At 39.8% G+C, this 24,070-nt stretch overlaps 2 protein-coding genes across 2 annotated transcripts; both read left to right on the top strand.

Annotated features, from left to right (window-relative positions):
- Positions 1 to 1,617: 1,617 nt before the first annotated feature.
- LOC146389890 (coxsackievirus and adenovirus receptor homolog) lies at positions 1,618 to 6,999 on the top strand. Its single transcript, XM_084913791.1, has 3 exons — positions 1,618 to 1,733; positions 4,967 to 5,329; positions 5,568 to 6,999. The coding sequence occupies exons 1-3, from the start codon at positions 1,661 to 1,663 to the stop codon at positions 5,765 to 5,767; spliced, it is 636 nt and encodes a 211-aa protein (XP_084769917.1). The 5' UTR covers positions 1,618 to 1,660; the 3' UTR covers positions 5,768 to 6,999.
- A 3,963-nt stretch (positions 7,000 to 10,962) lies between these two features.
- On the top strand, positions 10,963 to 18,959 carry LOC146389889 (uncharacterized). The gene is made up of 5 exons (XM_084913798.1): positions 10,963 to 11,556; positions 11,641 to 11,832; positions 12,118 to 12,210; positions 16,992 to 17,078; positions 18,242 to 18,959. The coding sequence occupies exons 1-5, from the start codon at positions 11,349 to 11,351 to the stop codon at positions 18,283 to 18,285; spliced, it is 624 nt and encodes a 207-aa protein (XP_084769924.1). The 5' UTR covers positions 10,963 to 11,348; the 3' UTR covers positions 18,286 to 18,959.
- Positions 18,960 to 24,070: the final 5,111 nt, after the last annotated feature.

The following is a 24,070-nucleotide window of genomic DNA, read 5'->3' as shown; positions in this document are numbered from 1 at the left end:
TTGCTCAGACAGGAAACAGCCACCTACCCAAACCAGGTAACTCAAAGAAAGAGAAACATATTAATATAACAGAAACATTTTTAGAAAAATCACACAATGCTATTATAGCTGTGCTTCATAATATCACTGTTAGATTTACGTACAGACATTACTGAATTATATTAGTGAAATAACTGTAAACCACACTAATGAAGTGAATGAACGATTTTACCCATGTGTGGCTGATGCCATCACATTTGTTAATTATAGTGCAGTGTGACTTCCAAAGTTTCTTAGTAATTTTTAATTACCAGGAAATTTATAGCTGCTAAGGCGGGTCAGCTGGAAAGCTCCAGTTTACTTTTTAAAGCAGCAGGCAAACTTATAGATCTGGAGCTGTTAGTGCTACTGTGTGTGCTAAGTACATGTTCATATGTGGAGACAGGTGGAAATATACTGCTCTGTTTCAAATGCTCAATAAGAGGGCATCCATCCATCAGTCCATCCATCCATCAGTCCATCCATCCATCAGTCCATCCATCCATCAGTCCATCCATCCATCAGTCCATTCTCTTCTGCTTATTCTTTTCAGAGTCTCCATTAGTGGGGATAGTAATGCAGTAATGTTACTTAATTACTCACTGGAGAAACTAATTTATTATACAATTTTTAAGATAGGTGTTACTCTGTCATGTGACCTGAAACGCATTTTCATATAATTACCAGTTAAAATAAACATGAGGCTACAGTCCCCTACACTAACACAAATCCCAATCCTACTTAGAACACAAAATAAAACAGTGCAACAAAAAGCAAAGTTTAAACCCATTACATTACTCGTTTACTATAATATACTACTATACTGTTATTATGGTAACATGTTCCAAAATAATGCTTACATCCATCTGCACTTCCCAAACAGAAATATACAAGTGTCTCTGACTTTCAATCAAACCTGTCTGACTGAAGTTTGTCAGCATCAAGTTAATAACTAAATAACCACTTTAACCTAAATCGCTGTGATAAGAACTACTTTAGAAATCCTCTTGGGGCAAATTTGTCAGTAGTAATTTTTCGTTTATTAATGGATTTAATGAAATTCTAAAAAAGTGACCCACAAACCAAAGGATTAACACGGTTTGTCTTCAAAGTAAATGTTGTGCCTCAGCGCTACACAATGTAATGTGTTTAAGTAAGTCCAACTTTTACTTTTTAAAGGAAACACTGTTTTCTCCTCCTGTCATTTTTAACGTTTGTTACAGATCGGGGAGTAAGTGCGTAGTGTTTGTCCTCAAATCCATCACTTCCGTTCAAATACAGCTGCAGCAGTATGCTAGCAACCAAAATAATTAGGGAGAATTTTGTCATCCTGTCGGAAAATTGTTACTAGGGAATTTTCCCCTAGTAACAGGTGATTGCCAGGGGGGTCGCTGAACAGCCAGAGTGACTCCCACTGTAGCAGACATTCCCCCGTTACTGCCATCAACCTGCAGGAGCTCCTCAGAACCTATGGGGATTTTTGCCTCATGATCCGTGGTTAGCTGGTTGTTAGCGGACCACTGTGTTACTTGGGTCTTAGCGCTTGTACTTTTTATTGGGTCGTACATGAATCATATGACTTAAAATAAGGTAAGTCACATGACTTGATTACCTGGAGAACCCACATTAGCTAAATACGGAAATGGCTCCTCCAACATATGCTCCGCTTTGCTCCATTTCGCTGTTGGTCGGCGTCTTCGTGTTTGTCTCAGCAGGTGAGATTTAACTTTTGAAACTAAAGAACCCCCCCACAGAGATAAACAGAAGGAATGATGGTTTGTAATCGTGTTTAATTTTTCTGTGGGAAATTTCACGATTACGTTCAACTTTAGAAAGTGAAAGAAGCCCGACTTCACAATCCAAGATGGCAGCAGTGCTTGTAAACATTAGTGAAAGTTTAAAATTTGTAATCTTAATCTTAAATCTGGGGTGGCAGCAGCCCCTGAGCTAATCACTGTTAATTAGCAGTTGTCGGTAAAGAAAGGAAAACAGAATTTGTTTTGCTCCCGAGCTACGGTGGAGGCCCCACCCATGGACTCCATGAATGCCCCATGCTAGTTTGTCGCCCTGTGGCATAGTCGGTTATTCCATAAGTATCAATGCTAGAAAAGTTCCACAGTGAAATTACAATCCCAAAAAGTTTTCATTGGGAGAAACGTTTCGTTACTCATCCAAGTGCTTCAGTCTCAGCTGACTGCAGGTTTCTCCAACCTTATAAACAGTACATTTGTACAATCACAGAAACTAGCCCACTAATGAACAATGGGCTGGGAGGTCACTTTCTTAAACATTAATATGCAATTGTCATAGCCAGTGATCAGACCAATGAACAATGGCCATGAGTACCATTCACAGAGAGTTGGGGAATGGCTGTAAGATGGTGACAGATGTCCCCTTAAGCCCCCTCCTCGATTCAGAGATGGTCTTTCCCTTTTCACGTAAATGGCCTCCTTGACTCCGCGCCGCGGTCAAACCAGCGTTCCTTCCTCTCCAGGATGTGTACATCCTCATCATTGAAAGAGTGTCCACTGGCCTGTAGGTGAGAATCAACTGCGGTACCAAAAAAAGGATAGCACAAGCTCAAGTCAGCACTCAGAAACTATCTGTGGCACACTCACATAGTGTGGTATGTTTTGTAGAGAAGGATGTGACTATGAAGCAAGATTAAGAAGTTGGCAAGTTAACTCGAGTCAGTTTTTAGTTTCATGAAGGTGGCTCTTTTAATCGCCATGGTAACTTTCTGAACAAAAATCTCTATTTTCTCTGATGACTTTCTTTGGCGTAAGCACTTTGTATGACGCTGATTATCTGCTGAAGGAATATGAATTAATATGTTTACCTTAATAATATCCTTAAGAGTCAGACAGTAGCAGCAGAAACTGTATATCTTGTTCTCACGAGTAAATAATAATAATAACGGTAATAATAACGCTTTTGATCATTATATTCTTTATAAAATGTTATCACCTGTCATTCTGACATTGTCTCTGGTTGGAGAAAGTGATGGTCAACAGTTTCTAAGAAAGAAGAATGAAACGTGAACCAGACACTTTTTGTGAGCGCACACTGAGGCTGAAGCGGAAAGGGTTAGCAAAGAAAGCTGATAACCACTGACACGATACTGATCGTCTCTGACTGGAAAGAATCAGAAAACATTATGAATCCTAAAGGAAATGGTGTCATATGTAAACCTTGGTATAGCAGATAACGTTGCACAGAGCCAGAAATCAGTTTTCATAATGAAATGTCATTCAACCATTCTGTATTTTTCAAGTAAAAGTATAACAGTTATATTTCATGTAATCCGTGTGCTATTATTTATTTAGTTATTTAGTCTCAACTAAAACTTATTTATTGCAAGAGAACTGAAGACAAACTGAAACTTCAAAGAACAAACTTGTTTAGATGATCAGGTTTTGTTCTTTCTTAAATAATTAGACATGACACACAGGAATATGTACATGCATGGATGTAGAATAGTTTTGAATGGAGAGGCTGTACCTTCCTAAAAAATGGAAGATATCCAGCACACTCCTTTACTAAATACTTCAAAGGATGCAAAAGCTTTCCAGTTAGAAACAGAATAAACATATTTATCTGTCCAGAAAAAAACAAAACAATGCAGGTAAAGCAGAAATATTTCCTGCTGTGTGTATATTTATGTCAATTTTCATGAAACATGTTCACGATCACAGACACAGATCAGTAGATTAATAAATGATTGCACTGACTTGCCCGGGTGCTTCTTAAGTTGTGAGGGGCACGAGGCATTTTTAAAGTTAACTGCAGTGTTGACATTCTGATTTTGCTGGACAAAAAGAGAAATAAAAAAAACCCAACCTTACAGCAGTTTCCTGAAAAACGCTTAATCACATAGCACGACTTTCTGCTCAGCAGATCGTGGCATCACCTCCAAATAGAGGCAACTGCTGCAGCAAATAATAGTGGCATCTGTAGGTGCCACTCTAGGTACCAGCTACAGCTGTGACGTGTACCTCTACCTACTGCAGCATGAGGCTGGGTGGAGTCTGTGTGATGTTAACACAAACTCCATCCACTCTCTCTGTGAGAAGAATATGTGTAAAGAGGAGTTTACAGTCCAGCAGAGGCGGTGCAGCCACTGTTCAGGGACTGTCTGCATGCAGAGAGCTCTGCTGTCAGATGTGCAAAGTATGTGATACAACCGGTCTGTGGTTCGTTCCTGCTCGTGTTGTTGTTGGTTCGTCAGCCAGCCGGAGAGAAGAGAGCAGATCTAACATAAAAAGAGCTGAAGTGAAAACGAGCGTGAAGAACAATGAAAATGTCTCTGCAGTCACAGATTCCTGTGTCATCCACTTCCACTAATGCACAGTCAGGATTTTGGTGGACTACACTGGAGGGCATCTGAGTCAAAACCTGTCTCCTCCTGCTGTCCCAACAGAAACCTTTATCAGATGGACACATAAATGACACTTTGTGTTTCAGTGTGATGTGTTGTAGTTTCAGGAGTCAGTATACAGCTACAAAGCTTTTTGTTCAGTGTATACAAACAGCTGTAGCTCCATAAAGGCAGCATGCAGAGACTCACAGTGTCTTATAATGAGAGGCTGCTTTCTCTCACACATTATGTTCACTTATTATCAGCAAATGTTTTTGTTCTATGGAAGTCTTTGTGATCTTCTGTTTAAATCATTTTTGAGAACCCCAGTGTACCAAACATTTATTACAACAGTTAATGTTCAGAATTAGCTCCTTATTTATTGCAGATAACAAAGTGAAACAACCTTCCTTTAAAACATACTTTAAAAGCAGTGTCAAAAAAAATGTGAAAAATGAGGTTTGACACAAGTGTCCGTCACCCTCATTAACTGTAGAAGTGAACAGTTGTACTTTGACCTTTACCCTCTCAGCTATGTGTGTGTTTTTTTTGTTTTTTTTTTAACTTTTTACTTCTTTTCTCCTCTTTCAGATCAGAAAATCATCCCAGCTAAATCTGGACAGAAGAACGTCACTCTGCCATGTCGAGCTCCAAACAACAACGTCATTATTATTGTGGAGTGGAGCAGAGCTGACCTGGAGGAAGAATATGTGCTTCTGTTTCGGGATAAGAGGCTCAATCCAGACGAACAGCATCCATCTTTTAAGAACCGGGTGGATCTGCAGGACAGACAGATGAAGGATGGAGACGTGTCTCTGATTCTGAAGAATGTGACGATTAATGATGCTGGAACATATGAGTGTCGTGTAGTCCAAAGAGAAGCAAAGCACAGGAAGAGAGGTGTTTTAGATAATGAGCCCATCAGCATCATCACACTGAGAGTCGTTCCTCCAGGTGAGTGAGTAGAGTTGAGTGTGTGTGTGATCAGAGGTGAAGCTGCTTCCTGGTTGTTGATGTTTGTTTCTAAAGATGTTGTTGATGAGACTTTGTAGAAAGCAGCTGGTCTGAGTGATGTGATCAGAGTGCAGTAGATAATGTCTGACAGCAGTTTGAAGAGGAAATGGATTCTGTTCTGTTCTTCACTCATCACCTACCTGACAGCTGACACCTCACACCTGTTTCTCACCTGCAGGTCAGACAGGAGGAGACACAGAGGATGGAGGGAAGGAGACAGGAGGGAAGGAGGCAGGATCTGTTGGACTGATCGTTGGTCTGTCAGTTTCTGCTGTGCTTCTTGTTGCTGCTGTTGTTGGTTTCTTGATCTACAGAAAACATGAACAACAGCAGAGTCAGGATTCATACCAGCCTCCCGTTGAATTTCAGCCTGTTTGAAATGTCAGCTTAACTGTGATTCTTGTGCTTTTATTTTCAGTCTTGTCACTGAACATGTTGAAAGACAGAAATCAATAACACTAAACATCTATCAGGTACCTGTCAGACACGTCCAGATTTTAGTTTGGATTTACATTTTACATCTGAAGAAAGGAAAAAGTTCATTGCATTATAGACAGTTAATATCTGTCTGAAAGCATTAAGAATCCATTGATCAAATGTTACTTTTTTTGACAAATTTTTAAGTGTAATTACATTAAAATGAAACCAACACATTTCATTGTAGCTGCAGAGTCCGACATTTCCTTCCTTTGACCTGGGACGATTCATGCAGTGGGAAGCACAGGCTTCATTGAACTTCACCTTCCATGAAGGAGACTCTTCAGTCTGTTACTGTCCAATTGTTACTTCATTTTAAATATTCCAAAAGCTTTTCATATATTTCTGCTTTATTTCTATAGAATTTTTTTATGCTAATTTGTTCACTGAGAAAGTTTCATATATGTTAGTTCTTAATGGATGTGGGCTGTTTTTCTTTACATTTTCTGTGGCTGTAATTATTAGTAGTATTATTTTAATCAGAGGCTTTCTGACTTCGTGAAACTGGTGATGCCGGTTTTATTTCACCTTGAATTGTTGTGCATGTGTCCAATCACCATGACCATGTCATATTCTGTTTTTACCCACATAATAAACAGAAACTCTAAAAGATATACAAGCCTTCAAGTTTTCATATAAAAAACAGAGTTGAGAGGGTATTTGGAGTGTAAACTGGGCCAGGTTATGCGTTCAGCATTTAGTTGGCGCCCATCTGACCAGAGACCAGACCTATATTATTTTAAATATTACATCTAGAAATCATATAACTAGAAAATTAAAAATGTTTCTGTTAACTTTAAAATGAAAGATGTACAGTGTGATAAGATGCAACCTAACCCGGAAGTTAGCAGCTCACAACATGACCTCAGAGTTTGACTGGATCTAAGTGAAGGAGCCAGGTTACCTTAACCAGTACATACCCTGCTGCACCTAACAGCCAAATAAATATAAGATATTTCTGTTTTGCCTGCGTTCTTATTTTATTTTAGTTTTTGGTTTTACAAAGACGGCATTGAGATTGATTTCTGTGCCATAGGTAGGAGGATAGAAGAAATAAGGCACATATTGGAAAAATAAAACAGGAAAACATTCTAGTATCTGTTTATGTTAGTTAGGGGGCGAGCCCAATGGCGGTCCTAGCCTGTTTGGCGCCCTGGGCGAACACTCCCTCTGGCCATTAACATTAACACACTTTGGGAAGGTCTGGCTAAAAGGAAGAGATGTTCTTCATGAAGGTCATCATTCTCATCAAGATTCATAAAGACATTGTGTTGATGTCCTTTCAAACAGTTTAAGGTAAATAGTGATGATGCAGTTGAGTGTATTTTTAGCTCCAGCTGTTGATAATAATATATGTTTAGAAAAAGTAATAGAAAAATGTGTAGGTGTAAACCAGGGGTGGCCAACTCCAGGCCTCAAGGGCTGATGTCCTGCAGGTTTTACATGTGTCCTTGATCCAACACAATGGGTTTAATGGCTAAATTACCTCCTCAACATGTCTTGCAGAGGCCTGGCAATGAACTAATCATTGGATTCAGGTGTGTGGACCCAGGGTGATATCTAAAACCTGCAGGACACCGGCTGTCGAGGCCTGGAGTTATGTACCCCTGCTGTAATAATAATAATAATAATGAATTGGATTTATATAGCGCTTTTCAAGGCACCCAAAGCGCTTTACAATGCCACTATTCATTCACTCTTGCATTCACACACTGGGGGAGGCAAGCTACGGTTGTGGCCACAGCTGCCCTGGGGCAGACTGACAGAGGCGAGGCTGCCATATCGCGCCATCGGCCCCTCTGGCCAACACCAGTGGGCGGTAGGTGAGGTGTCTTGCCCAAGGACACAACGACCAGGACAGAGAGCCCGGGGATCGAGCCGGTGACCTTCCGGTTACAGATGCGCTTCCCAACCCCCTGAGCCACGGTCGCACCCCGCAGTATTGTAAACAATACTCTTCAATTTAAGATAAATTTGACAAAGAAAACTCGAACACAAGAACACATGTTCCAGCAGACAACGTTTCCTTTCATAATTGTGCCAATCACATACTTGTGCAAACATAAAAGGCCTTCTGTAATCATTAAACACATATAAAACTCAGCTGTAGTGATTGTGCTGATCTGCTTGTATCCATGTTAGTGTTTAAAGTCCAACATCTCCCTCTAGTGGCCACATATAAACCATGTGTGAGGATGGTGTTAATGTAAAATGTGAATCATAGTGTTCCAGTCAGTCATCAGTGTGTCTCTGCACAGCTGTAATTAAAATGTGTTCAGAGGGCCTCAGTGTCTGAATGGTTCCAGTTCAGCTCCATAACAGCAGCGTCCCTGGTTTGATTCCTGTGTTTCAGCTCATATCTGCCTCTCTCACTGAGGGGGACGTCCACTACATGGACATGGATTTGTTCATCAACCAAACTACAGATCACTGAGAGCAGAGGACAACTGACTTGTTTCTGATTGTTCTATCCTGCTGTGTGAATTGCCAAATGTCTGAGCAATCTCATTGCATTAAAAGATGCGTGTTTATAGTTTATATCTTGCATTTAGTTACCCACTGTGTTTGAACCAATAGAAAGCTGGTGCTCAGAGGAAGAGGGCGGGCTTTACTTGGTGTCAGTGACAGAAATGAAAAAAGCTCAAATGAGTGAGAAGGACGCTGAAGGAAACATCTGTGCTGTGTCTGCTCTGTAAGTAGAATCTCTGTGTTTGTTTGAATTCTTGTACTTTGACTGTCTGCTCTCCTGATAACTGATGATGGAGGAGAAGACATGAAAAACAAATCAGGCTGAATTCAAGTTCAAAACACCATGAGGACCAACTGCAGGTCTGAACTGACTCTTTATCTTTGCTCAGGAGTTGAGGAAACACAGCAGGCAGTGAAAAGATCAAATCATTCACTCATTATATCAACACAGCTGGACAGTGGACACATAACTTTATGGGATTTACTTTTTCAGTCGTTCGTTGTCCGAACGTAACTTAACCTCCTAAGACCCGAACTCTTGCACAGCATGCATTTTTAATTTCTCTTTGATATTTGGGCATTATGGGGCCCGATGAATGTAAAAACAAAGAATTACCAGATTTTTTTTTTACCTTATTTTTGTTTATAAGAAAAATAAGAGCCACATATACGATATTTGTTTAAAATTTTGATAGAACAGTAGCAGTATAATGTCCTCGTAAGTGGATATCAGGCCCATGTAGAGCAAAATTGAGTATTTTGGTCTAAATAACCCAAAATGTTATGTCCACATACAGCGAGTGCAGAATTATTAGGCAAATGAGTATTTTGTCCACATCATCCTCTTCATGCATGTTGTCTTACTCCAAGCTGTATAGGCTCGAAAGCCTACTACCAATTAAGCATATTAGGTGATGTGCATCTCTGTAATGAGAAGGGGTGTGGTCTAATGACATCAACACCCTATATCAGGTGTGCATAATTATTAGGCAACGTCCTTTCCTTTGGCAAAATGAGTCAAAAGAAGGACTTGACAGGCTCAGAAAAGTCAAAAATAGTGAGATATCTTGCAGAGGGATGCAGCAGTCTCAAAATTGCAAAGCTTCTGAAGCGTGATCATCGAACAATCAAGTGTTTCATTCAAAATAGTCAACAGGGTTGCAAGAAGCGTGTGGAAAAACCAAGGCGCAAAATAACTGCCCATGAACTGAGAAAAGTCAAGCGTGCAGCTGCCAAGATGCCACTTGCCACCAGTTGGCCATATTTCAGAGCTGCAACATCACTGGAGTGCCCAAAAGCACAAGGTGTGCAATACTCAGAGACATGGCCAAGGTAAGAAAGGCTGAAAGACGACCACCACTGAACAAGACACACAAGCTGAAACGTCAAGACTGGGCCAAGAAATATCTCAAGACTGGTTTTTCTAAGGTTTTATGGACTGATGAAATGAGAGTGAGTCTTGATGGGCCAGATGGATGGGCCCGTGGCTGGATTGGTAAAGGCAGAGAGCTCCAGTCCGACTCAGACGCCAGCAAGGTGGAGGTGGAGTACTGGTTTGGGCTGGTATCATCAAAGATGAGCTTGTGGGGCCTTTTCGGGTTGAGGATGGAGTCAAGCTCAACTCCCAGTCCTACTGCCAGTTTCTGGAAGACACCTTCTTCAAGCAGTGGTACAGGAAGAAGTCTGCATCCTTCAAGAAAAACATGATTTTCATGCAGGACAATGCTCCATCACACGCGTCCAAGTACTCCACAGCGTGGCTGGCAAGAAAGGGTATAAAAGAAGAAAAACTAATGACATGGCCTCCTTGTTCACCTGATCTGAACCCCATTGAGAACCTGTGGTCCATCATCAAATGTGAGATTTACAAGGAGGGAAAACAGTACACCTCTCTGAACAGTGTCTGGGAGGCTGTGGTTGCTGCTGCACGCAATGTTGATGGTGAACAGATCAAAACACTGACAGAATCCATGGATGGCAGGCTTTTGAGTGTCCTTGCAAAGAAAGGTGGCTATATTGGTCGCTGATTTGTTTTTGTTTTGTTTTTGAATGTCAGAAATGTATATTTGTGAATGTGGAGATGTTATATTGGTGTCACTGGTAAAAATAAATCATTGAAATGGGTATATATTTGTTTTTTGTTAAGTTGCCTAATAATTATGCACAGTAATAGTCACCTGCACACACAGATATCCCCCTAAAATAGCTAAAACTAAAAACAAACTAAAAACTACTTCCAAAAACATTCAGCTTTGATATTAATGAGTTTTTTGGGTTCATTGAGAACATGGTTGTTGTTCATTAATAAAATTATTCCTCAAAAATACAACTTGCCTAATAATTCTGCACTCCCTGTATATGGATGCCAGAGAGTGATGAGTTTGTGTGTTTTTCAGCTGTTTGGAGTTTTTCTTTATGTTCACCTCAAATCAACCTGAGTGTCATTTCTCTTTAGTTCTGATCTCACTGCTGAGCTGCACAACAAACCAAGGTCAGTAACCTTCTTCTGTCACAGTTTAAACCTGAGAAATGCTCACTGATATGACCTGATTGGGTTCATGTTTGTGGATGCTTTTTGACAAATGTCTAACAGATCATCATTTTTTCTTTTTAACCCTCACAGCTCGTCTGACTGTGAGTCCCAGCAGCTCTCAGTTCTTTAAAGGAGCCTTTGTGTCTCTGAGCTGTGAGGAGGACAACAGCTCTGCTGGATGGACTCTGAGGAGAAACACAAGCAAACAACAGAGGACTCTGTGTGGAAGAGACTGGGGAGATCCAGCTACTTTAGCTAATTCTTCCTGTAACATCAACTACATCTTAAAACAGGACAGTGGAGTTTACTGGTGTGAGTCCAGAGAGGGTCCCATCAGTAACATGGTTAACCTGACAGTCACTGGTAAGCTGAGTGTGTGGAGTTAGTGTTGATGAAGCTGTGTGTAAATGGATGAAATGCTGTAGTTTGTCTCTGTGTTGAGGTGGATCATTGATCCTGCAGAGTCCTGTCCTCCCTGTGATGGAGGGAGATGACGTCACTCTGCTCTGTAAAACAAAGACCACTCCCTCCAACCTCCCAGCTGCTTTCTATAAAGATGGCTCCCTCATCAGGAAGCAGCCTACAGGTCACATGACCATCCAGCATGTTTCCAGGTCTGATGAAGGCCTCTACAAGTGTGACATCAGCGGTCATGGAGAGTCTCCATCCAGCTGGATCACTGTCACAGGTGACACACTCACCTGTCTGTGTTTCTGCAGGTTTCAACATTCACAATGTGACGACAACTTAATGACTGTTTGCTTTATTTTAGGGGAAGACGCCACCACACCTCCACCTACATCCACACCTCCACCTACATCTACACCCCCTCCTGATTCCACTTCCATCACTCTTCGTCCATCACCTTCTCCTGTTGTTCTCTCTGTGTTGTCATGTGTTGGATCAGTGTGTCTTGTGTTACTAGTTCTGCTGGTGAGACGATCAGTTCACGGGAAACCTGAAGGTGAGACTCTTACTTCTCTTACCCACTTCTCTTCTGGTACCAGCAGCCACAGATTGAACCACCCAGACCCGGTCATGATGATGCTCAGCATTCACATTCTTAGAGGCTTTACTAGGTCACAATCACACACACACTTCTAGAAGTTCAATAATATATCTACTGGTGTCCTACACCAAGGATAGCAGAATTTGGTAAATTCACTTGCATCTTTAGTCACAGACAATCAGCTCTGCTATCAACTGTATGACCTACAGTGATGTCTTCCATGTGTGTTTCATTCTGCAGAGAGTGCTGAAGACCACTCAGCAGTGACAACAGATGAGGTCACTTATGGGCAAATCATCATCAACAAGAAACAAGACAATTCAAATATGAGAGGTAAAGCTGCTTTTCTTTGTCTTCATCATGGTCTATTTCTACAGCCCGGAACTTCGGTTATGTTTGGTTAGGTAGGTAGGTTTGTTAATTATGTTTACTGTGTGGGTAGCATGCTAACCTTTCCTAAAAAGCATGAAGCTGATGGGAATGTTGGGATTTTTATTGGTTATTAGACTTTATTGGCTACATCCCCATAATTTTAGAACTTGAAATTAACAAGATAATTATTTTGTTCTTAAAGATAACAAGTTGTTTGTTCATGCAAATAATGAGTTTGTTTTGACAAGATCATCAGCCATTTGTTTGTATTTATTCATTCCCTAACATTTCAGGGTCCAAGCCGCAGAGGCAGCAACCTACAACTGTGACTGTGACTAAAAAGAAGAAAAAGAATAGCCCTTTATTGTCACTATATATGTTCAACAAGATTGTGGTGCTCCACACAAATTCTGCAGACATTAAATTTAAACAGTAAGACAGCAGGAATAAATGACAAACAGGAGAAATGTATAGAAACCAAGATAAAGGCATACAATATAGAACAGGTTGCAAAGTGCTTGGAAGTAGTGCAAAGATGGTTCGGACTAGAGTTGGTTTGTGAGTGGCCTGAGTTTTGAGGGTTACTCAGACCATGGCTCGGATTGGTGGGTGGCTGGGAACAGTGTGCTATTGGGGATAGTGTTTGTTAAGAGTCCAAATAGCCCAGAGCGAGACATGGCGCACAGCGTGACGTGAAATAAGGCACATACCTTTGACATTGCGTGACCTGTATTGCTCGTCCACACATGAACGCAAAAAAGGAGTTTAAAAAAAATCTCAGTTTTCGGTGATTCAAAATGCCGTTTACGTGTGGACGAAACAGCTGCGTTTTCAAAAATACCTGTGTAGGTGTGGACGTAGCGTAAAAGAGTTAGTAGTTTATTTTCTTACTACCTGCAGATTACTTGTATTTACTTAATTGTTTACTAAATGTTTGAGGTGTGAAATAAACCGCAATGGAGCAAAATATGGGTGTGTGTGGTTGGAGGATGTGTTTGTGCGTGCATGTTCGCTGGCGCGGGGGGTGGGTGGGGGGGAATATTTTTCTTGTAAAACAAAGAGGGGTCTAGCAAAAAAAGTTTGGGAACCACTGCCTCAGACAGTCAATGTAGATCGCATCAAATGCTCAAACCATCAACTTTAGAATGTAACTGTAGAAAATGCTGGGAAACAACTCCTCTGCACTCGCACATATCATCATTAAGTTCAGAATATACCAAGGTTATGTATTATCCTCAACTTCTTAATTTACTCACAAAGAGTCGCTATGGAATACTCTCTTACACATCCATCAGAGTATAAATGTGTGTGAATGTCAGATACAAAGTATTTATGTGCAAAAGAATCCAAAAAATCAATTTCAATCAGTGAACGAAGCAACTTTTTCAAAAATACTCAGAGTACAAAAGTTCTATGTAAGAACCAGTCCGTTTACCATTACCAAATGGTTTCCAAGAAAGGGAGGGTGATCTGAACTGAAGAGTAGAGTTGCCAGAAGGCATACAGACAAAGAGAAAAACAGAATAGCTACAACTAAATGCATATCCACTGTCCAACAGGAACCATGATAAAGAGATCAGTCAGAGCCAAATATTTCCAGAAGATAAGACAAGTGTTGCGAAGCCAACTGAGTGGTAGATATAAGTCCTAAATAGGTCCTACTCGTCATCAGATAACAAGCTGGAATAACAAGCAGGCCACAAGAAGAGATGGCTCCCATAGATGTAAAACACAGAAACTCATGCACAGAAGTGTCCACCAGCGAGTCCACCAAACATGCCCGAGAGATTATCCAGCACATAGCAGCAGGATGTAAGACGCAAGCTGGTAGATGGTACACAGAGAGGCACAGCCAAGCTGCTAGGATAATATAAAGGAACATCTATTCCTTATATGGACTAGAGGTTCCCAAGTTCCAATGGGAGACACCCAAAAGGTGGTTGAGAACAACAGGGCTAAGGTCCTGTGAGACCTGATACCAACCAACCAGGTTGACAACGAGCAAAAGACCATAGATGTAATAGATGTGACAATCCCAGTGGACAGAAACATCACGAAGAAGGACCACAAGAAAATAGAGGCATACCAAGGGCTCAAAACACAACTGGAGCAGATGTGAAAGATAAAGTCCGCAGCGGCCCCAGTGGTAAAACATCCTATTTTAGATAAAACATCCTTCACGTGTCCTCATCAGCCCATATACAGACCCTTTCCAAAAAATTTAAATACCATGGAAAAGTTTATTCATTTCCATAATTCCATTCAAAACGTTAAACTTTCATAGATTGTAGATCCAGGGCCCACAATTTAAATGATTTCAAGTATAATTTGGGCTTCCAGCTCATAAAACCCACGAAAACAGGATTTCAAAAAATTAGAATACTGTGAAGACATCACCATTTATTTTTCAGTTTTTGCAAGAAAAATAAATAAAGAAATTAGGATCACATCAAGTCAATCAGAATGTGGTAATTTCACAATGATATGTCAATCTTCAATACTTGGTTGGGAATCCCTTTGTCTTAATCAATGCCTCGATGCGCCGTGGCAGTGAGGCAATCAGCCTGTGGCATTGCCTGAGAGTTATGGAAGCCCAGGTTTCCTTGGTGTTTGCTGTCAGCTCTTCTTTGTTTTTGGGTCTGGTGGACATCATTTCCTCTTGATACCCCCATAGATTCTCAATGGGGTTTACGTCCGGTGAGTTGGCTGGCCAGTCAAGCACTATGATGGCATGGCAGTCAAACCAGGTTTTGGTTCTTCTCGCGGTATGGGCAGGGACCAGGTTGTGCTGGAAGATGAAATCTGCATCTCCATACAGATCCTCAGCAGAAGGAATCATGAAGTCCTCATAAAACATTCTGGTAGACTGTTGCTGTGACCTCAGATTTAAGAAAGCAGAGTTTACCAACACCTGCACCGGACATTGCATTCAAAATCATGGCTGACTGTGGATATTCACCCATCTTCCTCCAAAAACTTGGACCTTGATTTGCGAATGAAAGGCACACTTTATTTTCATTGGAAAAGAGGACCTTTGACCTCTGGCCAACAGCCCAGTCAATCTTCTCCTTGGCCCAGTTGAGTAGCATCCGACGTTGGCTCAGGCTCAGAAATGGTTTTGAAGCTGTGACTCCTGCCCCATTCCACTCTTTCTGGATCTCTGCCAGATTCTTGAACCTTCTGTTTGATAATCCGCTGGAGGCCACGGTCATCTCTTCTGCTGGTGCATCTTCTCCTGCCACATTTTGCCCTTCCACTAGACTTTCCATTGATATGCTTGGACACCACTCTGTGAACAGCCAGCCTCCTTAGCTATGAACTTTTGTGGCTTACCCATCCACATGTGGAGGGTACCAATGATGCTCTTCTGGCCAGTTGTCAAGTCTGCAGTCTTCCCCATATTGAACCTAACTGAGACAACTGGATCAAAGTAAGACAATTCAATGACACCTGGGAAAACCTGTGCAGGTGCTTTGAGTTTAGTAGATGAGTTGTGTGTGACACTCAGTTTAAAACATCCATGCCCTGTAAAATTTGGGCTGATGTCTTCACAGTATTCTAATTTTTGAAATCCTGTTTTTGTGGGTTTCATGAGCTGGAATCCCAAATTATGTACAAATAAACAACTAAGATTTTCTTTAAGGCGGTATTTTTCAAAGGCACAAAAGGGGGACGTCACAACAATGTGATTGGTCACTTGCAATGTTGAACCTGGAACAACATTTATTATGATGATGTGGGTACAACTTGAAATTGTTTAAGTTGTGGGCACTGAATCTATAATCTATGAAGGTTTAATGTTTTGAATGGAATTATGGAAATAAATGATATATGATAAATGATATTCTATTTTTTTTGGAAAGGGTCTGTATGTGTGTGTATTGTCAGCTAATCTACTGTTATATAAAATACTGAAGGCATCACCTATTCATTGTTGTGCTGAGGGCTTGTGCCACAATGATTGTGAACGATTAAAACTGATTACAGCATGTGTTCATGACCATGTTCATCAGTTCAGCTGTCAGTGATGTTTTAGGAGGAATCAAATATCTCAGAATTGTTTGGTTCACATGTGGCAGGTCTACGGGTTTTGGGACCACATTTGGCAGTGACTAATGGTGTTAGCTCAGCTTCAAGTCCACCTTACCTGCACAAAATTTCAGGTGTGTTGTGACTTTTTGGCAGGACTATAAGTGAGTGTTAAGTGCCACAGCAGTGTTGATTGTAACTTAGTAAACAACTTGTTAGCAGGAATAATTCAATGTCTTAAGATGGCTAAGGAGACAAACTCTTGACACTTAACCTACTTTGATACAATGAATTATTTTGACTTCTTTCTGCATGCGAAACCACAGAAGCAACTTCCTGTTGTTGACACCGGTTAACTGTAGTCTGAGAGTGATGAGAGCTTTTACCACAGTGTGTCCTGGTTTGGCTAACAGAAGTGTTCATGTTGTGAGAACGAGTTTGCTTTGTGCTCTGTGGTGAAGCGTCTCAGTCTGCATTAAAAGAAGATGGCATTTTTGTGGTCTTCTGCCTGCCATGTTCACAGAAACACCCACCGGTTCATTCTGGTCAAATGTTTTTTCAGCAGAGGTGGAAAAAAACAGTGAAAACCCACACCTGTGTATAAAGGTTAACACTTAATATCTGAATAAACCAAAATAACAATGTGCTACCACAGCTGTAGTGTAATACTAAAACAGTACAATTGTACATGCAATTATTTCTGTATGTTTCAGAGAGTGATTCAGCTGCCGTCTACTCAGCAAAGAGAACAGAAGCCATCAGTTATGGAGAAATAGCCGTCACACCAAAGAGGACCAGAGGTACAGCTGCTCTTTACCTTTAACTTTGGACACAGCCAAGTGAATATTTCCAGACTGTTTTCAGTCTTTTTGCTAAGCTTATCTCAACTTAATTCAGGATATCAAACTGTTCATCTCTCAGAAAAGTGGCTGTTTTTCTACCATTTTAAACAATTTGTTGTAAGTTAATAAAAAAATGAATGAAAATGAAATATAAGAGTTTCACATTTGTCTTGAGATATGTCCCCCATTTTGTTTAAAGATGACTCAGCTGTCAGTTTTTATTTGGTAAATACATTTTTTTAGTCATAAATAAATAAATAAATGAGGTCCAACGTCTGCTTACTACTTGTTCTACTTGTGAATGTTCACATCAAACATGAATTTCAAATAATCAGTTAAAAGTTCATACACTGACATATGCACCCCCACAGGCATTTCTTCTGTGCCAACCACTTTTCCACTCTTCATGTTATTAATAGTTGCCCTCACATCCTCATCACTGATTCTCTGCTCTTCCTGATTGAATAACCCTCCTCCTCCCTATAATTTTCTTGATTTTTATTATATTATTATATATAATATTATTTTTATTATTAAAACCCACTTTTCTTAAACAATCAATGAAAATGACTGATGTGTTAAAAAATGGTTTGAAAGCAGTTGTTTTTTTTCATTCACAACTCCTACAAGGAACTAATGTGGTCATCATAGACATTACTTGTGGTGTACCACAAGGTTCAATTTTAGGTCTTCTTTTATTTTCTGTTTACAAGTCACTTGGTCAAACGTTAAACACCCACATCTCATTTCACTGCTACACCAATGTTCACCATTACAGTCTCAAGCCTCACCGACTGCTCACCAAGTGAACACAAACAGAAAAAGAGAGAGAGAGAAGCTAGAAGTATCAATTATATCTCTTTTTAATTCCATTTTATGCACATGACCAGCTAATTGCTAAAGATCTGTCTGTTTCAGGTTTGAGTTGAGTGTGAAATTTATTTAAGCAATTGAAGTGTGGACACTATGGAAGCTCTGTGATTTGTTTCTGAGCTGGTCCCCAGTAAAGACTGAACTGAGACTGTGTGTGATGCAGAGAGGTGGAGACTGGAGGTCTTGATTGAACTACAAAGCTTGTAATCATGTTTCCTGTTGTTTGAACTGTGTGTGTTTGTGTTCAGACTTTAAACCAGAGCCAGACGTCGTCTACTCTTCACTGAAGTAGTCCACCAGTCCAACCACTGATGTCCAGCTGCTGGTCTCTAACTGGTCCCCCCAGCAGCTCAGACCAGAGTATTCTGATTCTGATTCCAATAATTTGATGATTTCTGGCTGCTTCAGTCTGATCCAGCCCAGATGCTGATTACTAAGTTGCTCTCTGTACATTCTCAGACACTGAAAGTTACAAAAACTTGTGAATGGAAAAATGTGGCATACTGACTAAATTGCTTTGAGTGTCCAGTAGTGTTTTAATGTGACCTCATGGTGGCAGTGTTGTCTCTCTGTTACAATTGACAATGACAATAGATACTGTGGAATAAGTGTTAGAAAAAAAAACATTAAAAATAATTATTATTCATTTAAAATTAAGCATTACATTATCGTTAAACTGACTGCTTCTTCTAACTTTTGGGCTATTAATATGTTTGTCCTCAACACCACACAGAACATTTCTAACCTGTTTTCTTCAACATATCTTTCTGTAGTGAAATTATCCAGAGATGATTCATAACCGTCTGAATATTCATTTAACACTAACTATATTGGCTTACACCCAGGTTACCTGGATGGTGCAAGGAACTACTTCAGTGCTGCTATGCATGTAATCCCCATGTAATGTACAAAAACTTTTTTTTTAATGTATCTTTTATTGTACCTCAAATTATAGCTTCATAATGATTACAGGAGTCATTATGAATGACTCCTATAATCATTATGAAGCTATAATTCGAGGTTCATAATGATGAATGACTCCTGACAGGCACTTGCAAATTTGATAATATCTCCCCAATCCTGGCACGTTTACACTGGTTACCAGTTGTGGAATTAAAGAAATTATTTTATGGCTACAATATATTCTGCATCATTAATGATATAATCTATAGTATTGATACTGCATTAAGATGTTTATTAAAACCTGCTGACTTTACATTAACTTTTATTACAGGTACAGCCAGAAGTATTTCATACACACTGCATGATTGTGCTCATTCAGAGTTGATGTTCAGTCTCAGTTTATTGAAGGTTTCAAGCTTTGTGAAGCGCTATGACTTCACAATCTATTGTGTAAAAGACTTAGAACATAGAAGGCCGCGTACACGCTTATAACACATATAGTGCATATAATCTAGAAACAGGCTTGAATGAAGGCCTGAATGTATTCAGCTTCTTGTTGCAACCTGTGGCATTTGAGTGTACTTAGTAACAGGTGACAGAAGATGGGTCAACAGGAGGACAAGTCCACGGGTATCTCCAGGGCCTGAAATCATCGCCTTATTTGGGAAAAGATGTTAGAAAGAGGAACTTCTGTGTCTGAACTTAGCTCTAAAAATTGTCTCATTGTCTGTACAAGATGCAAATGATGTTCTTAGAAATACAAAAATATGTTATAGAACGCAAGAGGGGGCGTCAAACCCTGATGATATATAAACCATTCTCTGTGTATTTTTGGCAGAAGAAGTCCGCAGATGTGATGCTGTGTACTTCTTCCCGCACGTGTGTTCTTAATAAACTCTTCATCTGATTGCACTCTACTGGGGCCTCCATTGGTTTGTTTTTGTGCCACTTGTTGAATTCGGGAGTACATCGCAGAATCGACTTAAAGATTTTGCTTTTTGTCTTTAAATCTCTGAATGTATTAGCTCCATCTTATCACTCGGATCTTTTTACAAAAAAACAAAAAACAAGTAGCCCTTAGGTCTGCAAATAAGTTGCTTCTGACAACGCCCAGAACTAGACGGAAAAACAGTGGTGACCGAGCTTTTGCGATCGCTACACCCAAACTACACCCAAACTCTAGAACAGTCTGCCCCTTCACATTAGGTCTTCACCAACACTCGACATTTTTAAAACCCGGTTGAAAACACATTTGTACTCTCTAGCTTTTAATCTGACTAGCCTTTTATAGTAATTCTATGTATGTTTACTATTTTATCTCTACTATGTACAGCACTTTGGCTCAACCCATGTTGTTCTTAAGTGTGCTTATTAATAATTTTGTTTGTTTGTTTGTTCAAGTGAATGAGTGTTAGTATTATATAAAAATACAACTAAAATTAAACGAAATTGGATGACTTCTTATGCCCAATTTCACTGATTTGAATGGTTTTAGTGTTGAGTCAAAGGAAACCTTGTAAATTGTAAGAGTCATAATTTATTTAGTCTACATTTGTATTGTGGTCATATCTTTGGTGTATTCAGTGAGTTAGAGTAGTTTAAACATCATTTTATCAGGAGCATACCATATGTTTTTCACAATGTAGAATAATTGCAATGTATAGTTGTTGTTAATTGCTAAATTTACAATATAAATTACAATATGTATATTAATGTTTCACTACAAGACAATAAGAAAAACTTTACGAATTGTAATATGGATGGATTATGTAATATGAACAGAATAAGATGATAGACTGTAATCACATTTTAATGTTTTTTATTGGGTACTGAGAAAGTTGAACTCTCAAAGCCAAAATTAAGAAATCAATGCTTTTTTGTGTAGATTCAATATTTTATTATATTTTCTTACATCATTCTGTTTCACAGACATTTCCTCTTTAAGCAAAACTGTTATGAATGTGTTCAAGTTTAAGATAATAAAAAATACCATATTTGTCTGTGAAACAGGATGTTGTAAGAAAATATTTCATACACACAAATATAGCACTGGACAGCACTCACAGAACAGCTTGATCTACATAACAAATGACATTTATTTATAAAAAGTTGGTCTAACAACAAGAAAATGTGAAGTGTTATTTTAGCAGCTCTGCTCTGCTGTTAGCAAACACAGATTTAACTGTTTTAATAATAAGAGTTTAATAAGAGCAGCTCATATTCAGAAGTGAAGGAAGAAAATCAGATCAGAAATCAGAAATGTAATTGTAGTGAAAAAATATTATTTATTTGTGCAACTGAGTCATGTCAGTTTGTTGGTTGTGGTTTCGACATGAGGAAAACCACATCAGGTGGCGCTGCAGCTCCCTCAGCATCCTCAGGTTTTGCTATAATTTCAAGTGTTTGCTGACTGTATTAACTGTAAATGGCTTATTTTCTAGTGTTGATTCACTGCATGCACAGAGGAACAAAGTGACCTTGTGACGTTGCTTCTTGGTCACACTTTGCTCCTCGTCTCTTCTCTCCTGCTGAGTTTCATCACATTTGTCCTGCTGTCGTTTAACTAATCATGCTGACGTGTTTCAGTGGAGGAATAATAAACTAGAAAAGAAGCAAAAATTTTCATTATCAGTATCTGGTTAATATCCAATTAATCATTTAGTCCTTGATGAATTTACTTTTACTGAAGCTCATATGATGATATGCACTGACACACCCAGAGTCCAGCTGTACCAACAACAAACAAACACTGCCAGCTGAACCAGTCTGACTGGAAATGCAAAACTGTGGCTTTTATGAAATGTGACACTCTTTATGTCACTCACTTCACCACAACCACAAAACAGTTTTTACAGATTCCTTCAGATCTTTATAGAGGAAATGTCAACATTCAGAATACTTGGAAACAGAGTTTAACAAAGATTCTTAGCCCTGAAAATGTCATGTATGTATATCCTGAACTATAATTATGAGGGCACAAAATGATAGACATATTTTAACCAACACTGCTGTTTAGTGCAAGGGTATGTAATTCCCAATATATATGTAGTATTTTAAAACCTTTAATAAATGATTGTACAAATATCATCAGCTGATTCTGAAGTGGTCAGGTGGGAGGTGCTGTCACAGATTTTCTGTCTGTGAGAACTTATTTACACAAACTTTGTACAGATGAAAGTAACAACACAGTTACATTCAACACTGTTGAGTAAAAGAGAAAGTAGTTACATTTGACTGCTCCTGGTCACATGATGACCCCACAGCAGTTAGTGTCCCTTATTCTGATTTGCAGAGTTTTACACCCGGCGCCCCTCCTGACAGTCCAACAGTGATTTGTGTCTCCAGCTGGAATCAAACCAGCAACCTTTATGTTAATCAGTATACTCTGGAGGTACAACAGTATATTTTAGAATAATTCCTTTGACGTTTTCTCTAATGTGTGTGTTTAATATTAACTGTTCTTCCTTTATTTATGTTTATTAGTGTCTACATTGGTTTAATACAAAGGCAACTTTGACTTTTATTATTATCATTTTGTCATGAGACCCTTCATTCATCATTTATCTCGACACTACACACAGACAGTTGTTACGTCCCTCTGGAGCCTCTAATCTGCTCAGTGTGTTCAGCTGGTGCTAATTGGCCACACCTAGTCAGGTGTGGATAAAAGCATACCTGAGGCAAGCTTCCCAGAGAGCTCACTTGTCTTTGCCTTGGTGGCATCAGCCATTTTAGCCAACCTGGTTTTCCATTTTAAGATAAAACCTCTGTTCACCTACACTCTGGTATTCGTCTCCTTTTTTATGTTGCGGTTTTTGAGCCGGGTCGTAACATAAGTGGCGGCTCGTCCGGGATATTTGGACATTTTAGTGGAGATTGAATATCAGTTTTTTGTATTGCTTTTAAGTGGGTGAGTGACGGTGTTCACTGTGATTGAGTAACGTCCCTTTAGTAAGTGTGTTTCAGCTGGGTGGCTGTGCTGCCCTTCCATTGAAGCACTTGTTTGTTGTTTTGCTTTATTGTTTTAGTTTGTGTTTGGTGGCTATCCTGGGGGGGGGGTACGCTTCAGAGTTTGGTAGGAGACTATATCTCTGGTCTGCTGCCTGCTCTCGAGTTTGCGTTTAAAGTTACCTCGAGCCTGGTACACCACTGAAGACTAGGGTAGGTAAAGTTAGGGTTTTGTTGTTTTTAGTGTTTTAGGCTGGGAGTTGCACATAGTAAATCAGTGGCACCAAACTTGGTAGGAGGTTTGAGACCATTCATGATTATGGTATGTAGCTGAGGCAGGTAGGCTGTTTTTAAGTTGGCATTGTGTGTACACCATGTGTGTGCATATGTCAGTGTTGATGGATGCTAATGAGATCCTTGTGAGGTGAGTGTTTTGTGCTGTGACCTTTAGTGTTGTGGGGAATATGGCTATTTTGTTGGATCACTTGTGAGTGTTGTTGGCCAGGTGATGGCAATAACACTGTGGGGTGCTGAGCCACCCTTGATGTGATCATTGTGTGGCCATAGCTCTCCATTTTGTGGTTGGTCACTAGTGTGCTTGATTTACTGAACTTTTTGGATTAGAGTAACTTGTTGTGGTATAGGGCCACTTGTATGTGACTGTTTGTGTGGTGGAGACAACAGATCACTTAGTTGTGATTATTTGTTGCTACTTTTGGTTTTGTGTTGTAGCAGATCAGGTAATCATTTTGGGTTTGACTGTTGTGCTCCTTTGTGTTGGTCACATGTTACTTTTTGTGTGTTCAGTGTGGCAACTTCAAATCCTCATGCCCATCCATGCTTACAGATGCCTACTATAATGTGAACACTGTGCTTCTGTTAGCTTTAACTTTTATTCCAGGTTTGTGGGTCAAGGACCTGAAGGCTTCAGAGGGGCTTTTAATAAATTTAGGGGTCCTAGAGGAACCCTTTTAAGGGAGGTGTTACGTCCCTCTGGAGCCTCTAATCTGCTCAGTGTGTTCAGCTGGTGCTAATTGGCCACACCTAGTCAGGTGTGGATAAAAGCATACCTGAGGCAAGCTTCCCAGAGAGCTCACTTGTCTTTGCCTTGGTGGCATCAGCCATTTTAGCCAACCTGGTTTTCCATTTTAAGATAAAACCTCTTCTCACCCATACTCTGGTATTCGTCTCCTTTTTTATGTTGCGGTTTTTGAGCCGGGTCGTAA

This window comes from Perissodus microlepis, chromosome 3, assembly GCF_051167445.1.
Source record: "Perissodus microlepis isolate ML-2025 ecotype Zambia chromosome 3, ASM5116744v1, whole genome shotgun sequence".
NCBI classification, from domain to species: Eukaryota; Metazoa; Chordata; class Actinopteri; order Cichliformes; family Cichlidae; genus Perissodus; species Perissodus microlepis.
Note: the sequence above shows the minus strand (reverse complement) of the source record. Positions and strands in the feature narration are given on the sequence as shown.